Here is an 18,483-nt window from a genome sequence, read left to right on the forward strand (position 1 = left end):
CAGAAATGACAGGAATATCTTGATTAGCTGGGCAAGTGGGCTGAAGAACGGCCCATGCAGTTAATGGATATAAGTGAAAGGTGTTGCAATTTTGGGCAGGACTTTCACAGTGAATGGTAGACCCTTGACAGTTCGGAGCTCGGAGTACAGGTGTTCAGGTCCCTGAAAAGAGAGAAGAATAATGCTGTTGCATTAATTGTTTGTTTTGATTACATCTGAACAAGAAAAGTAGAAGAACAAATTTCAACCACTCAACACACAATGAAAAGGTTAATGATTTCACTTTGGCATGTCGCACCAGGGCAGGATTTGTGCAGTAAATGGTCGAGTTCTGGCGAGGGCAGCACGACTGTGAGCTAGGGGTATGGGTGTGTGGTTCCATAAAAGTGGTGAGTCAAGTGGACTGTGCAGTGATGGCAGCATTTGGCACACTTGCCTTCATTGGGAAGGATATAGAGTACAAATGTTGGGACATCAGGATGCAGCTGTACACGTCATTGGTGAGACCACACTTGTTAGTGAATAGCAAACGCAGTAATGGTTGCTCAACCCATCAGAAGTATATCATTAATTTGGAATGGATTCCGTAGAGATTTACTGGGATGTTACCTGGGCTTGCAAGGTTCATTTGTAGGGAGAAGTTGGATAAGCTGGGACTTTATTCTCTGGAGCCTAGGGGTGACCTTGTTAAGGTATACAAACTCAAGAGGGGCATGAATAAAGTGAACACTGTCTTTTTTTCCCCAAGGTAGAGGTTTGTAAAGCCAGGCCAGAGGGCATAGGCTTGAGGGGTGAGATTCAAGAGGGACCTCGGGGAAACTTTTCACTTGGAGGGCATCTGTATCTGAATGAGCTGCTAGAGGAAGCTATAGAAGTGGATGCAATTATAGTTTATTAAAAGCATTTGGGCAGATATATGGATAGGAAGAGTTTGGCGGGCAACGGACCAAATTCCAGCAAATGGAACTAGCCCTGTATGCCAATTTGATTAGCATAGGCAAGGACGACGGACCTGTTTCCTTGCTGCATAACTGTATGACTATGTTTACTGAGAAGGGGAAAATTCCTTCCTCGTGATTACTAATACACATGCAGGGACATTGTGATTTGAGAATGCTGTCTCTCTTTGATGTTTTAAAGGCAATTAAGGGTCACATTTGTGATCCATTATTTTATTAGAAATAAAGCGGCTAGCAGATGGAGTTGGTTATTACTTGGCTCATTGATGCCGCTGTTGCTTGTTCTTCAGCAAAGGCCGACTTAAGCTAAATGTGAATTCTAGTAGTAAATTACTAGATTGTACGAAAGATCTATAGATGCTGCTGTTTGAAAGGGAATATTGAGCTTGCATGCTAATAATGTTAGCTGCTATAATTTGATATGATATGAATCTTGAGGATTTTGGTCACCATTACATGGCTTGGATGAGGTTACTGTCTTGTATGAGTGCCCAAGATCTACTGTTCAGTTATCTTGCTGCCATTTGCTACATTTGAGACTGTAATCACTGCTACTGCAAGTCTGTTGGAAAAGGCTGTTTGCCACTCGTATAATATTTGTAGTCAAGAGTTTTATTGTCATTTGTCCCAGATAGAACAATGACATTCTCACTTGCAACAAAACACAACAGAACATGTAAACATAATACACTGTAAACAATATAATGGACGAGGGGGGAAAGTGTTAAGAGAGCAGCCACGAAGCACTCTTTTCTACGATAAAACAAATGTCTTTTGGGTACAACTCCGTCATTAAAAGCCTTTTGAAAATAGCCTGCTTTCATATTGAAGTCTAGACTGTGGGAATATGGTTGAACTTTGACTAGGGGTGGCAGTTGAATATCAAGTCAAGTCAAGTTTATTTGTCACATACACATACGAGATGTGCAGTGAAATGAAAGTGGCAATGCTCGCGGAACAACAAAACAACCAAACAAATTATAAACACAATCATAACACACATATTATTTTACATAATAAATAATAGAAGGAAAAAAAACGTTCTGTACAGTTAGTCCCTGGTGAGAAAGGCGTTTACAGTCCGAATTGCCTCTGGGAAGAAACTCCTTCTCAACCTCTCCGTTCTCACTGCATGGCAACGGAGGCGTTTGCCTGACCGTAGCGGCTGGAACAGTCTGTTGCAGGGGTGGAAGAGGTCTCTCATGATTTTGTTTGCTCTGGAGTTGCACCTCCTGTTGTATAGTTCCTGCAGGGGGGTGAGTGAAAGTTCCCATAGTGCGTTCGGCCGAACGCACTACTCTCTGCAGAGCCTTCTTGTCCTTGGCAGAGCAATTCCCGAACCAGATGGTAATGTTCCCGGACAAGATGCTTTCCACCGCTGCTGCGTAGAAGCACTGGAGGATCCTCGGAGACACTCTGAATTTCCTCAATTGCCTGAATATAGCCCAAATGCTGCATTTTCTGTTAAAGAACTTCTGTCCCAAGAGTCCTGACTCGATATGTTGTCTGTCCATTCCTGCGCAGATGAGTTCCTCTGACACTTTGCGTCTTGTTCATGTTTCCAACATCTGTAGTTCCTATTACTGCTGGAATTGCTCAGTTTATGACCGATCTAGGGTGATGCCCACAGCCAATATTTTTATAGATTAAAAAAAAAAATAAAAAAAAATACCAGGTGTACCATGCAGTATAAACCTGTGAGCAGCCCCACGCTGGACCTGAGCTTGATCAATGAGGGATTAAGACGAGTACCAATTCACCTTGATTGCATGTGGACACGCGCTAACTGTCCTGGTTGGTATCAATTATTTTGGGTCATTAGTCCAGAACACTAACATTTGCCGTATACATCTCTCTGGAATCTGCATTGGGATTTGGCGGAGGTTTTGTTGGGATGTGGGGGAGGGGGAAACAGCAGCTCTGCCCAAGTCCCCAAGAAATTGCAGAGAATTGTATATGTAGCCGGGTCCATCACACCAACCAGACTCCCCACCACTGACTTTGTGCTACCTTGAAGAAGCAGCCAACATAATCAAAGACTTATCCCCACCACAGTCATTCCTTCTTCCTGCTCCTCTCTGGCAGAAGATGAAGAAGGTTCTGGAACAGCTCCTTCCCCTCTGTCAGGCTTCTGAACAATCCATCCATAAGTTGCATGCTGTCCGATGCTCCTCTTGCCTATTGAGCATTGGGCTTTATGTGAAACTGATGCGCTACTATGCTGAGAACTATATTCTGCACTTTGTCTCTTTCCCTTTACTCTTTAACCATATAACCATATAACCATATAACAATTACAGCACGGAAACAGGCCATCTCGGCCCTACAAGTCCATGCCGAACAAATTTTTTTCCCCTTAGTCCCACCTGCCTGCACTCGTACCATAACCCTCCATTCCCTTCTCATCCATATGCCTATCCAATTTATTTTTAAATGATACCAATGAGCCTGCCTCCACCACTTCCACTGGGAGCTCATTCCACACCGCCACCACTCTCTGCGTAAAGAAGTTCCCCCTCGTATTACCCCTAAACTTCTGTCCCTTCTATTGTACTTCAGTTTGTCTGTATTTATGGGTAGTATATGATTAGATAACATTCAAAACAAAGCTTTTTTGCTGTACCTTGGTATACCTAGTCTAGTGAGCTTGAGCTTTATCCACCCAAATCAATTGCATCTCTCAATTTCAATACGGACAAGTAACCATCTGTAAGTAAAAACAATATTGAATACAGTCTTTGGCTAACCTTTGTTCAGTAATGCATGCTTTCAAGAGACCTTGTTCAACTACCCATTTGAAACAGTTGAGAGGCAATGGAATGATGCCCAAATGTTGGGTTGTCTTGTTCGTGATGCCAGGCGACTGTTGCCAAAAGGAGAAGTGCCCAGCCAAGTAAAGCTCGAGGGAGAAGGCGAGCTATTGCTGGAGCTACAGTGGATACCTTCAGCAAAATAGACTTGGAACATTACCAAGTGTAATATACCAGTCACAAGATGTTGTTTGTAGCATTTGGCTGGGGATGTTTCAGTGTTGTGGCGAAAATGGAAGCTCTGGAAGGATTTAATGGAATATTTTGGGACAGATGGACACAGTTGGGAGATGAACATCTGAAGTTCCTGCTGTTTAAAGATGGGTTAGGAAATGAAAAGGATAATTGAGGTTTTTTTATTAAGGGACTCTTTTTACAGAATGTATCATTCCTGTTTCAGCCTGATTGAATGTGAACAAACAACTATGTACTGTACAAAGCCATAACCAAGTATATCAGATGCTGAATCTGAATTTAGCCAGTTGGGTAGATACTGATGAGAAAAACCCAAGTTGATTTAAAGGGCTTGTTTCCCACAGGTTTCAGATGGAACAAGAGAGCAATTGTTTCAAGCCAAATATCACAGAGCTACTGTACATGGCTTTCCCTGAACTTTCAGATGCTTTACCATTAGCGTTACATTATTTTTGATTTGTTTTTGGCTTCTGGCTTTGGTGCTTGGTTAAAACATTAGAAACCACCAGGTAAACAAACCAGCATCTGCAGTTCTTTCCTACACATTAGAAACCACCAGTTGGACAGAGCAAAGTGCAAACTTCCATCTTTCTGGATTCTAAATGAAACAATTTTGACAAAATCCTTCAGGAAAATACTTCCTGGCTGCCCTCAGTTTTTCATCTACCTTAGAACTCCGCAGTTGTGGAAACCAAGAGATGTCAAGTCAAAAGCCCTATCTTTCTATCCCCTTCCCTTCTAAGTTCTCCCACCAGTCTTACCGTCTCCGACTACAATCTATCTTTGTCCTGCCCACTCCCCTGACATCAGTCTGACGAAGGGTCTCAACTTGAAACGTCACCCATTCCTTCTCTCCAGAGATGCTGCCTGTCCCACTGAGCGAGTCAAACGTTTTGTATCTATCTTCTGCCTAATAGACTAGTCTGTGTACCAAAATGAACGAGATGGGCCATTCTTTGGAAAGTGAAGCAAAATGTCTCGCACGTGACCAGATGGCATCACATAAAGTAATACATTATAAAATTCTTGTAAGAGATTAATCTTATTCATTGCTATTTTCATTGCTATTTTCCTACATGGCTGATCATTTTCCTACCTACAGAACTATAATGCATGTCTGCTAAAGGCATGAACATTTTAGCTTTTTTAAATGCAGTTTGTAAGATAAAACTGAGTTGTGGAAAAAAACGCTTCCATGTCCGGTCACACACGTGACCAGTCATATTTGACCTCTGATCTTAAACAAACGTCAGCATAACCTAAACATTTCACATGATAAACTTCAGAAAAATATGAATCGTATATACAGTACAAAACAATACCTGTAATGCTTTCAGAATTAGAAGAGATGCATTCCACAATTTTTCATCTCTTTAGTCACACATGTGACTAAGAATGGGCCTATCATAGAAATCAAGTCAGGTCTGTGTATTTGTTTGTAAACTATTTGCCAAATGATATGTCCAGCGGTTTAAATGGTTGCCACTCTGTTCAGTTTGCATTTAAGGATGCCTAAAAAAATGTACCACAGACTTTTAAATGTGATTGCCATTTTACACAATATAGGGAGTAATCTTTTTACAGCGCATTGGACAAGTCTTGATTTGATTGTCAGTTAATGTCATCCATTATACAACAGTGACTATTGCTGTAAGCGAAATGCAAAAATTCTGTTCCAATATGTTTGGGATGAGAGCTAGAAATGGAGCAGCTTGAATCTCCAACACGGGGCAAGCACAAGTATTGTGAGCACACTACATCCTAGTGACTGATCCACTGATACATACGTTGCCCCATTTGTGGCAGTCTGTGGATCCTGCATGGAATCCTGCAGTGCCCACACAACTGGAGCGGAAGGAAGTTCACCTCCACGCTATGTTGTCACGTTGTTTGCAATATACCATCGAAAGTAAAATATTTACATTTGTGACTAAAATTAAACTGCATGTTTGTTTGTTTGCTTTGATAACGTGGGTTTTGAAGAGATCCGTTTGGCTTGTCTTGCAAATCTTTTTAAAATTTGGGCAAAGTGTTAATTTCCTTTTTTGAACAATTGAATGAGCATCTTTATGGGACTGTGGATACAGGTGATGGCAAACTTCTTGGTCCTTGTCTGAAGTTACCAGCTTGTCTTAAACTCTAAACAAGAATGAAGATATTACTTGTCTAAATTGCACATAAAACCTACCTGCTGAATTTATAACAATGATCACATTTGTATTCTGGGCAGGTCTGTGGTTTATATAGAACTTGTCAAGACAGGTTCCCCTCTAGGTACCATGCCAAAATCATTCACGGGTGAATGGGGAAACAATGGATTTTAAAGTATTGAATTGTCTCCTAAATGAACAGCTGATAACTGAATTTGTCCAAACTATGTAGTTGATTCTTTACCCATTTCAACACTTGGACAGAATCACTGTTGATCAAATGTAGCTCAAGCAGCACATGTTCCAGTCTGGGCAAAACCTTGTTATTTTGTCCCAGTGATTAATTTTCAGTCACTTGCTATCTTGTCTGACCCTTGAGTAGATTTGTTTCTTTCATGTCCCTGAAGTCTGCATTAATTTTGCTGTGTTCATTTCGTATTTTAGTTTAGTTTAGAGATACAACGTGGAAACAGGCCCTTCAGCCCACCGGGTCTGCGCCGACCAGCGATCCCTGCGTATTAACACACACTAGGGAAATGTTTTACATTTACCAAGCCAATTTACCTGCATGTATGTCTTTGGAGTGGGAGGAAACCGAAGATCTCGGAGAAAACCCACTCGGGTCACGGGGAGAATGTAAAACTCCGTACAGACAACACCCGTAGTCGGGATCGAACCCAGGTGTTTGGCGCTGCAAGCACTGTAAGGCAGCAACTCTACCGCTGTGCCACTGTGCCGCCCGAGGATTTTGAGAAAAACTTGTATTGCTATATTATTTCAAGTTTTTGCTGCCATCTTTATTATCCAAACTGCTCTGCCTGTTTGCAATGTCCTTTTTTGTTCATGGAAAATGTATTTAACCAACTAGGCTAACATTTTGTCTTTGATAGCCCTTGACTCACTACAATCAGTAATACAATGCACGCTATTATATTATTTAGCGTGGAATGTGTTAGTGGCTCCAGGTATCTCCTGCCCTTGTCCTTTGTGAGGTTGAATTTGGGAAGAGCTACCAGCAAGCTTGGTGAGGTGGAAGTGTAATGTGTAATAGGGAGAGAATGCCTAGAGTGGTAGAGGGGATGCCAATTACTGTAATTTATTCTGGATGACGTGGAGCTGCCCTCTATCCAATTAGGATGTATAACTCGTGACCTTTTACAGCAAAGGATTAGAAGAACAAATTAGCAGAACACTCAGACTCTGACCTGCTTTTGGTGCTATAGTTTGGGGGCTAATCTCAATGAAGCAACCTACGACTTTTCTTTTAAATCCTCCGTGTTATTTTGTTTTCACACCAGACCTGGCTTCAGTCTTGATAAATGCTGCCCACAAGTTTTTGCAAACTTATAAATTCATTGGGGAAAGTCTTGCAGAAATCTTTCTGGTCAATCTTGTGCTAATTACCAAGACTTAAAACTACATTTGAACGTTGCCTTTTTAGCCCCATGAAAACATTTCTAGCAATTCAGTGCTAAATTTCAGTGTGCTGGTTCCCCGGTGAGTGTTTCCAATACCTGCTAATTCAGTGGGCAGTGGTGTAAACAGCACAGGGACGAGGGCAGATTTTGAAAACCTTCAAAATGAAATTACCAAATTTAGTTGATATTGGTTATAATTGTTCTTGACATGTTCCTTTTATAAACAAAAGTTAACATACAGTTGATGTGAATCTTCCCTAATGGCCAATCCACAAGTGCTGTTCATAGATCACTATATACACTTGTCTTAATACTAATTTTTAAAAAAATCATGATAAAAGTACATCCTTGTGTTTATGAATGCTGCATCTATCTGAACAGTCTCCAGCTAGATTCCTATTTCAGATCGTTAACTACAGAGAAGGGGATCTGATTAAGTGGATTGATTTTGAATGTTCTGTAGATCTGCTAAGAGTTGTATCAATCCAATAGTTCCATAGGAGTGTCACATTCAGCATGAACTTTTATTGGGTTATTTGTTACTCTTTATAATCTCTTGTGTTGTCTCATTTGAGATGCCCTGCCTTTAGCAGTGCTCAGCTGTTACTTCAATCTTCTGAACTGTATCCTTCCCTAGTTGGAGAAATGTTATAGTGGTACTGACATAATTAACATTTGAGAATTTTTAATTTGTACATTGTAAGATGCGTGATTATGTGATAGTTTGGCACGTTTGATAAAACAGATAATCTCTGTTCTACAGAGATTAAAATTGGACAAGGCTTATGTTCAACTCTTGACAGGGACTCTTTTGGGGAAAGAAATAAGATGCATTATGAAGTTCTCCTTCTTAGTCCCTAAATTACAAGTTCTTCTTCTGATGGTTTCTGACCTGTTGCAAATACAGTCCTCTTGACATTGAATTGTGAGGACTATGCAATAACAGTAGCTTGCAGGAAGTATAACTGTTAAACTTGAGATTGGCATGCGATGGTGCATTTATTTTGCAAGAGCAACTGAGATTACATACTAGGAAAATATAGAGGAAGCAAAGCAATTGGTCATGTAATAGTCACAGATAAACACCAGCACAACCTCCACGGAAATGAGGGTTTTTTTTCCACAACAGTTAATTTTTCCATTTAACATTTAAAAAGCATGCCCTCAAAGTATCATTAGAACATACTTGATAGTTAAAAAAAACTATCAATGGAATAACTCAATGGGTCTGGCAGTATCTCTGGAGAACGTGGATAGGTAACTTTTTGGGTTTGACTGAAGGGTCCCAACCTGAAACATCACCTATCCATGTCCACTGGAAATGCTGTGTGACCCAATAAATTACTCCAGCACTTTTTTAATCTCTTTTTGGAAACCATCATCTGCTATTCCTGTCTCGTGATAGTTAAACCTGGCAGCAGGAAGCAATTTAAAGTAACCTGAAGTCTTGGCTAGATACCAAATGCCGATCTACATTGCAATCTGCCAAGAAATTCTAGTTTGAATATAACCTGAATGGGAGCATATTTTCTGCATCATTGCTATTAGCAAATTGCAATTAACACGATTAGTAATAACTTTGTCCTGTGAGCAATTCCTGGTTCCTTGTACGTAAGCAATTACTTGCATTTGTACATTGTCTTTCTCAACCATCATTGGGTCATACCAAGACCTCTTGAGCCAGTGAAGCACTTTTGATGGCTGATCATTTGGATAATGGCTAATACTGGAAATATGGCAGCAAAATCAAGCGATGAGATTGCAAGCAATGACAGGAGAAATAGCTATGAGATGAGATCAGGGCCAATTTTTTTTTTTTTTTTTAAATAATGCCTGCTAAGAGGACACCTGTGCTCACCACCTTGCTTTTATTAATGTCTTGGCTTTTTATAATCCATCTGAGACTCTGTTTAGTCTCTGTTTAATGATTCTTCCAGAAGATGGCACCAATCACACTAAAGATTTTAAAAGTAGGAACAGGTTGATCTTAATAATCACTTACCCGCACTAATCCCATAATCTTTTGATTCTCTTCAAGATGATTTTTAATTGTGAAAATGCCGCAGTTCTCTTGCATAATGAATACCAAAGATTCACCACCTCTTAAAGAAGAAATGTATTCTCCTGAATGGCTGGTATTTTATTTTGAGACTGGGACCCCTGGCTGTGCATCCTACTTCCTCCATCTCAAGCTTAGATTCGTTTTTTGCGATTAACTGTCTGGAGTAGGGCTTTAGAAACGCCAGCAGTGAAAGGTGAAACTGGTGATCCTGATAATTTGCAAAAAAATCAAAGGTCTTGGAATTTTCTAACAACAAAATGTATGTATGTACTTGAATCCAAATGCCTGTAATATATGAACAGAACTAGGTCAGCAATTGGAGTGACAGTGAATGTCTCATTTACCCTGATCTAACGCATGCATTTCAGGAGCATGCTTCTGACTCCTGAACACACATGGCCTAGGACAGCATTCAGCATATTGGATGCCTTTTGAACTGCTTTTAAGAAATCAATGAAACCTGATTTCAGTAGCTTGGTAGGATACCAAAATGCATGGGTTAGATCAGGGTAAATTAGACATTCACTGTCACTCCAATTGCTGACTTTGAATTAAGTACATTACTGAGAACCAGGTGTCACTTAAGTGGTGCAATGTCAGGTCTAGGTTAAATGTAAGAGCTTCTTTCTTACAGTATTAGGACCAGGCTGACAAGTTGTGTGGTACAATTCCTTATTCCAAGCACTGGAGCAAATAAGAAGGTAATTGAGAAATTTGGGACTTTGTTGATCTGAGACGGATTCTTTTTTCCCCCCCCCTTTTTGATTGGCTGAATGGATCAGGAATTCCCCAAACAGGTCTGGCCTTTTTCCCCTTCTGGGGAATTGCAATGTTTTTGGTGGGGATGGGGGCAAGCATATGTAAATGGGGATGATATGGGGTAGGTTGGAAGTACCAGTTTTAATTCTGTCACATTGCATTTGAACAACCTATAACATTTCAGGACCAGCAACATCAAATGAGGCCAGTGCACTTTGGAAGCCTTCCTCATTGAGCATCCCTAGGTATGAACTTTGCACATAACATCACAGGGTTGTGCATCTTTTGCACTTCACATTATATATCATCTTGCCTACATTTGTCCAATTGGGCTCGGGGCTATCTGTTGCTTGCAACGTGGCCTGTTTGTTCTTGACAAGTTCCCCCAAGCAGCAGAGTACAAATTATCAAGTTTAAATGGTGCTGCTGGAGGGATAAGTATCAAGAATGCAAGGATAATTCTATTCATGGGATCTCGGTTAAACATCTGATGGTCAGTGCTGCACTCATAATCATCAAGGTGTCTGCTAGATAGATGCAGGATGGCACCCACTCAAGGCAACTCTCTGTATGCTGGTCCCAGAAGTGGATCTGCAATCATTCATTACAATAGCTCCACTCTTCAAAAGCTCTACACCAAGAACAGAATTTCTTACTCTAACTATGCTCCAAATGATATTCCCATTGTCCTGCACACAGGATTGTAATCATGTGTATAGTCTTTCTACTGAATGGATAGCACGCAACAAAAAGCTCTTCACTGTACCTCAGTACATGTGCAAATAAACTAAATTAAAACTGAAGTGCTGACGGGCACAGTGAAGACTACTTGTTATTTCTGTGGTATTAATTTTTTTAATTCTGTACAACCATGAACTGAAACCACAATCATTCTGCATGATCTCCCACCTTCATTCAATGAAACTCCTGTGTTACTCATTGACATGCTTACGTAACCTGATCTGACTGTTTTTGCACTATAAAAAGAGCATTGTACTCGCTGCCAGATATGTTGAAATGTTTGCACCTAACTATTTCTAAGTTGTTTTGAGTGTATCACTCTTAGTAATCCATTGGAGTATTAGCCTATAAAATAACGCCTATTGGTCTATGGATGGTAGTTGTGCAGGAAGGAACTGCAGATGCTGGTTTATACCGACGATAGATGCAAAATGCTGGAGTAACTCAGCTGATCAGGCAGCGTCACTAGAGAGAAGGAATGTGTGATGTTTCTGATCGAGACCCTTCTTCGGAATCTGAAGTCTGCATGTCTTTCAGAGTCTAGAACAGGGGTGGGGAACCTTTTCATGTTGGAATGCCGCATTAAGCTAGCTGTAATCTAATAAGCCCGCAGCCAAGAAACTTAAATTAGATATACTTCAAAATGTACATTATTTGGTAAACAAGTCTAACTACTATGTACTAACTTCAAGAAAATGAAAAAAAATTGTTAATTCTAACATTAATTAACCTTTTAATGACTTTGTTGTGACTGCTCTTTGTGGGAAAACATTTGAATATTTGGTTGCAACATGGAGGTACGCAGTTTCAGCTGATCTTCTAGATGAGTATCTGTCATTTGTGACCTTAAGGGCGTCCTGATTTGGGTTGGGTAGGAGAATGTAGATTTGCAGCAATAAGCAGTTGAAAAGCAAGAAAGCATTTTCCGTGCATGTCAAAGTTAACGTACATTCTAGAGTGAGCATAACAGGTGTTAAAATAGCCCTCATGACTTACTAATGTTTGAATTGTAGCCGTTGAATCTTCTTTTACGATTAAAATAAAAATAATAAAAGATGAACAAAAACATATTAATAAAAATAAAAGGATTTGTTCCACAAAATTTGGATTCCTTCAAAAGGCCGCACTTAATGGCCTAGAAGGCCGCATGTGGCCTTAAGACCGCAGGCTCCCCACCCCTGGTCTAGAGTCTGATGAAGGGTCTCAATCCAAAATGTCACCCATCCCTTCTATCCAGGGATGCTGCCTGTCCTACCTACTGAGTTACTCCAGCATTTTGTGTCTATGGATAATAGTTTCTGTGTGGATACTTTCACCCCTTTTATTTAAGGGACTAACTGCTGCTGGAGTACTGCAATAATTTGTGATATTCAACATGGAACAATATCAAATTTGGGTAATGAGTCAGTACCAACTATAAACCATCCATCCATTCCAAACCCTTGCCTGTTCAGCCCCATTTCTATCCACTTCTCCTGCCCTCATGCTTGATGTGGTGGAATATAGTGGTAACTCCAAACACCAACTCCCAGACCATACAAGGTCGTGGTGGACGGTGTGTTGGATCTGAGGATCTTTTCCCATCTTAAATACCAGAGGATGGGGCTTGTTTGACTGCAGTCGCTATGGGGTGACTGGAAGATGCACTGTTGCCCGAACAGAGGGATAACACCACAGCTTGATAACGGGGCCCAATCAGTTAGGATCAATTCGGGATGGGCAATTGGAGTACCATGCAAGATTTGTGCCAATGTAAAATGGAGATTCCAGTTATATAGATGTTTTCATCATGGTGCAAATAAGGGAGGAGCTGAAAGAGAGGGATAAAGTCTGATGGGTATTTTTGTGCTTGAATGGGATTTGAATTTTCTAACCTGAACAAATTGAGTCTCAACTGACCAAGAAATGAAAAATTATTGAAATTATACATTTTTATGCAGCATTAAATTTTCAATGCTGAATAGAAAGTGTTTAATTTTGCACTTGTGTATATTCCAGATTAATGACAACACACTTCCACTCAAGGGTCTCAATTTTCAACCACTCTGTTGGTAATTTTGTAATCCAAGAAAATAGTTTTCTCTTCCAATGATGGGAGGAAAGAAAAATGAGCGTATTGTGGTTGCCTTTAACTAGACGTTTTAATATGAAATACATGGAACCTGTTGTTTTTCCTGTCCTGCAGTGTAGTCAGTCAGAAGGGCCATGATGTGATGACTGAATAAAAGCTGCTCTAAAGAGATTCATTGCGATTTAAATCGTCTCTTGCAGTGCTGTCAATAAATAATATCCTATTATGTCATCAATGAACTGCAGCATGGGAAGAGGTCACTTTGTGCATTTCAAGTACTAAATCTGATGTAACATGAATTTTAATTTTTTACTATGATGTTGAAAAGCTACTTTATGAAATGTTACTAATCGCATCTGAGAGTAATGTTAGATCTAAATGCATGCTTCAGTCAGCTGAGCAGTTCAAATTCTGGAATTTACAGCAGCAGTAGACAGTTTAATGATATGAACAGAAATCAAATGACATTTATCTTCCTCTCAAATTGTCAGCTATTGCTTTAGCAAATCAGACCATAAAATAATTCAGCCATGTTCTTTAGTGGTCTGGCAGAGTATTAGTTGCAACAATTATCTGACACTCAAATTAACAACAAGTTATCAACAACTTCAACCATTTCAAGAATTTTTAGCCGAAGGATCTGAAACATAATGGGTGGTTTTGCACCGGGATAGACTGGCTGTCGGGCACCAGTTGAAGTGTACACAAAAAAGCTGGAGAAACTCAGCGGGTGCAGCAGCATCTATGGAGCGAAGGAAATAGGCAACGTTTCGAGCCGAAACGTTGCCTATTTCCTTCGCTCCATAGATGCTGCTGCACCCGCTGAGTTTCCCCAGCTTTTTTGTGTACCTTCGATTTTCCAGCATTTGCAGTTCCTTCTTAACCAGTTGAAGTGTAATTGATTGTGAGATGAGGTACTGAAGAGGGGAGGAGCAGCGACTGTAGTGATCCCAAACGCAGTATATTTCTTAAATACCTCAATCTGCTTTTAGTGTGCAATCTAAATTTTGCTTGCTTGCATTAGGGAGCTCTTCCTCTAATTAAAGAAGTACTATGGCTGTGTGTATTCGGGGGTAGTTGGAAGAGGGGTGAGAGAAGAGAATGTAACTGGACCTGAAACTTGGACATTTATGTGTCCTTTATACAAATGTTTTCCATGAAGATGTGACCATCCCTAGGTATTTTCCAGTGTATTTTGGATGGTAGTGTATCCTGCAATATTGTATTCATTTTACTGAGAACAAATATTTCTGACTCTCCTGGAATCTAAATTGAACATAAAAGAAAGATTTGGAAGATGAATCTGTCTTTTGCTCCCTCGGTATTACAATTCTCTATGGGTTTTACCAAGATAAGTGATTCCCCCCTTTTGATCATTCAATATATCTAAACTCGATAAAATGAACTTAATGCAATGCCAAATTTAAACTTCACGCTAAGCTAATACTTTAAGTTCTTAATATAAACCCAGCAAACAACCCTACTACAACCAAATCTCTGCCACATTCTGGCTAGGTTTTAAGGAGAGTTCTAACACCAGCTAAATCTGGTGGAAATATTTATTCTCTCCGATTAGGACGTGAGATAAGTGCTGAATGCTTTTGATTTGATTTGATTTCCTTTTTAAATGAAAAGCTCAAATGTTACTTCAGAAATCTAACCAAACATTTGCATCTTTCTGCAGCTGAAGGTGACTGCGGGGCGTTTGGAACCAATTCTCTCCTACGCAAGAAGAAAGGTCTCCATGTGCTACGGCCTGTCTATCACAAGTCAAAGCCTCACATCTTGATTGGAATGCCGCAGGATTTCCGACAGATCTCTTCCATTATTGACGTGGACATCCTTCCAGAAACTCACCGCAGGGTCCGTCTTCACAAACACGGCTCTGACAAACCACTTGGATTCTACATTCGCGACGGGGTGAGTGTACGGGTGGCCCCTCAAGGAGTGGAAAAGGTCCCAGGTATCTTCATCTCCAGGCTTGTCCGAGGTGGCTTGGCGGAGAGCACTGGCCTGCTTGCGGTGAACGATGAAATACTCGAGGTCAACGGGATTGATGTCGCCGGGAAGTCACTGGACCAAGTGACCGACATGATGGTAGCGAACAGTCATAATCTGATCATTACCGTGAAGCCAGCAAATCAACGCAATAATGTCATTCGCACCAGCAGGGCCTCTGGCAGTTCTGGTGTTTCCACGGACAGCAGTCCAAGCCAGCACAATGTCATAGCTACTTCACACTATGCCAACCACTACAGTGCAGCTGAAGGAGAGAGTGAAGACGAAGGCGATCTAATAATTGAAAACGACATGCCATCATACATTCCAAAAACAATGTTCCCAAACTATGTGAATGGAGATCTTACAAAAAAGCTGCAGCATAACCTCTCCCTAAACAGCCCACTGTTAGACAGCAAAGAAAACAAATATAAAGGGTCTTTAAACTCTTTGAACATACACAGTGACAGTCCCAGCAAAATAAGTTCAGGCCATGGAAACATGCGAGAAGATGGAACAATGATAACACTATAGACAATTTTCCTTTATAATCACTTTTATATAACATTTCCAAGTCCTTTGTGGTTAAACCTGACTTAAGCCTTGTTAAGGAGGTTGGAATCCAATCAATTTTCACAAGAATATTTGACGCCGATGGTGAATCTGGAGGTTAGAAGTATTTATGAAAGAAAAATCGTAATCGCTTGTATGAAGGATCTTTGACGAAGAATTGTGCGTATTCGCATCATGTTTCATTTTCGATGGCAATTAAATGTCCAAGATTCTGTTTAGAAGCCAACCTCTCGAACTGCTTCCTGTTTAATAAAACTGGAATGCATCATATTATGGAGCAGCATTTGAGCAGATGTTACCTGCAATTGGAGACAAATGTATCTTGTGAAATTGCAATACAAGCGTTTTTAAAAATGCGGGTTCACTATCTTCATATCATGGAACCTGTGCATTTGCATCAGTGACCTCATTGTTACAAATGTAAACTTACAAACTACTTATTCAGCATTATTTGCATTTATCCAATTTGAGAGCAGGTGTCCCCTTTTTCCTATGGAAAACAATTATGAAACTGATTAAACGTGGACAGGATCTTCAGTGGAGCATAAACCTTTCGTGAAGTAGCTGCTCTGCTCCCTAAAAGGATATTTGAGAGCTTTGCAATTTTAAACTTGTGGATTTCCTGCTGTAAGGCAGATTCTTCCTTGGTGGTATGAGGGTTTCCTGTATTGTATTTTTTTAACCTACCTGTATCTTAAATTTTAAGAAACCCTGCTGGCTTCAGTACCTTTTAAAACCATGCTGCTTGACATATTCTTTCTGTATTGCACACATTTTGTACTTTCCTCTCCTTAAACAGAGCACTGTTCGACACTGAGATAAGTAACCATCAATAATACTCCAACTACTGTGTACATTAAATGACAAAGAGCACTTTTTAAATTGGAATACTTTCAGAAAAAGATCAGTGTAGTTACGTCCAAGGATAATTTTTCTCTACAGCGTACCATAAATTAATTAATAATAAAGCTTCTGATTTTTAATCTTTCATTAAATGGATATTCTCACTGACAAACCTAGGGCACACAAGGCAGCATTGTCATCTAAAGAGCTTCACAATGTCTGTAATTGGGGTTTAAATTATATGGAAACACTTGGGAATGAATTTGAAGACATTTCACTTTTTATCCACATAAATATCGTGACAATTTTGTTGTTGAGGTTTTGGGATAGTCTAAACTTGACAAACATGTTGGTAATTAGAAGATAGGCACAAAGTGCTGGAGTAACTCAACGGGTCAGGCAGCATCTCTGGAGGAAAAAGGATGCATAATGTTTTGGAAATGTGCAGAAGGGTCCCAACCAGAAACGTCACCCGTCCTTTTTCTCCAGAGATGCTGCCTGATCCGTTGAGTTATTCCAGCACTTTGTGTCTATCTTTGGTATGACCCAGCATTTGCAGTTCTTTTCTACACAGGTTGGTAGTTTAGTATCGGCACGTTCATTTCCAGCAGAACTGGATGCACTTTGTTAGAGTATAATTGTGCAACTTTACTAATCATTTAAAAATAGTAGAAAATTAAGTACGAGCTCCTTGTATGGACCCTGTAGGTGATCTTGGTAACCTGGAGCCTTTAACAATTAAAATGGAGAGCACATTGTCAAGACACAGCAATTAATTTTAGTCTTGTCCACCCTGTCAGTTTCGAGGCCTAATCCATTACTTTAAACCTAGAGTCTGATCATTGTTGACTGCTGGATTCCCAACAATAATCAAAATGTACCTCTCTGCACACTTAAAGTATTAAGCACAATGACTGCAGTTTTCATAAGCTTCCTGTAGAATGAGCAGCTTTTATTTTCCATCAAAATAAAACTGGGATTGCCAAAATCTTTGATATAACATTTCCTCTACTTAGTAGTTCTTAAGTGAGGATGAAAACCACTATGGAAATGCTTCCGGTAATTGTAAATTGTCATCATTTAAATGTTATAGGGCTATAGCAGTCAACCATAGTTGTAGGCAAAATGTGATTGATTTTTATTTTTTGGATCATTTTTTGTAATTATTTCTGCTGCACATCACTACATTTAAAGGTTTTTCTTTGTGGTAGTTCTGAGCCAGCAGGGTTCCATGGTGGGGTGTGACTTTGCTGAATTTCTTTTAGAACATGTACGTATTTTTTGATTTGTTATGCATCAAATCTGTTTAGTAAAGAGATGAGAGCAATTTTATCTAACTGGGGATATTTTGTAATTTTTTAATGAAATGAGGGCAGTATTTTTCTTACTTTTTTGTATTTGACCCCACTCAATCCTTGGTCTCTATTTGACTTCCCATAACCTATACTACCTTGTATTTATCTTATTTAACAGATGAGCAGTCGTGAAGATTGAGATTGCAGAACATTGTGAATGTTCCATAGATGTACGTTGATTATTCAAATAAAAGTTCTAACATGCACCAAAATGTGTTTTCTTTAACATCTTTATAACTTGTAGTATCTGTGATGGACTAAAAAATCCAGTGTACTTCACAGAATGACATATGGAGTGTTACTGAGCTCAGAACATGGCTGGAAGATTAGGTTTGAAGACTGGCGACCAATGGAGAATTAAAGGATTTTCGGGTTGAAGTTCCAAAGAGTATCTAAGATGCATGGACCATTACAGTTCCCAGATGCTTGGACCATTATCTTATTAATAAAATGAAGGGTATGCATTTGATTTAAGGGACAGGAATGTTTGCAGTACTAAAAGTTGAACCCATTGATTTAAAGATGGGATGAAAGCTTTAAATTGGAGGC

General features: G+C 39.8%; 1 protein-coding gene and 1 long non-coding RNA gene across 2 annotated transcripts in view; one reads left to right on the forward strand and one right to left on the reverse strand.

Annotated features, from left to right (window-relative positions):
* pard6a (par-6 family cell polarity regulator alpha) overlaps positions 1-18,146 on the forward strand; it is a 56,416-nt gene extending 38,270 nt beyond the window's left edge. Inside the window, 1 exon segment of the mRNA XM_055648476.1 lies at positions 14,850-18,146. Coding sequence (XP_055504451.1) covers positions 14,850-15,697 — 848 coding nt within the window. The 3' untranslated portion in view covers positions 15,698-18,146.
* The window catches only part of LOC129705084 (uncharacterized), a 34,557-nt gene continuing 32,009 nt past the window's right edge, over positions 15,936-18,483 (reverse strand). Inside the window, exon 6 of the long non-coding RNA XR_008724849.1 lies at positions 15,936-16,035. This is a non-coding gene — a long non-coding RNA (uncharacterized LOC129705084). The remainder of the gene's footprint in view (positions 16,036-18,483) is intronic.

Source organism: Leucoraja erinacea, chromosome 17, assembly GCF_028641065.1.
Source record: "Leucoraja erinacea ecotype New England chromosome 17, Leri_hhj_1, whole genome shotgun sequence".
NCBI classification, from domain to species: Eukaryota; Metazoa; Chordata; class Chondrichthyes; order Rajiformes; family Rajidae; genus Leucoraja; species Leucoraja erinaceus.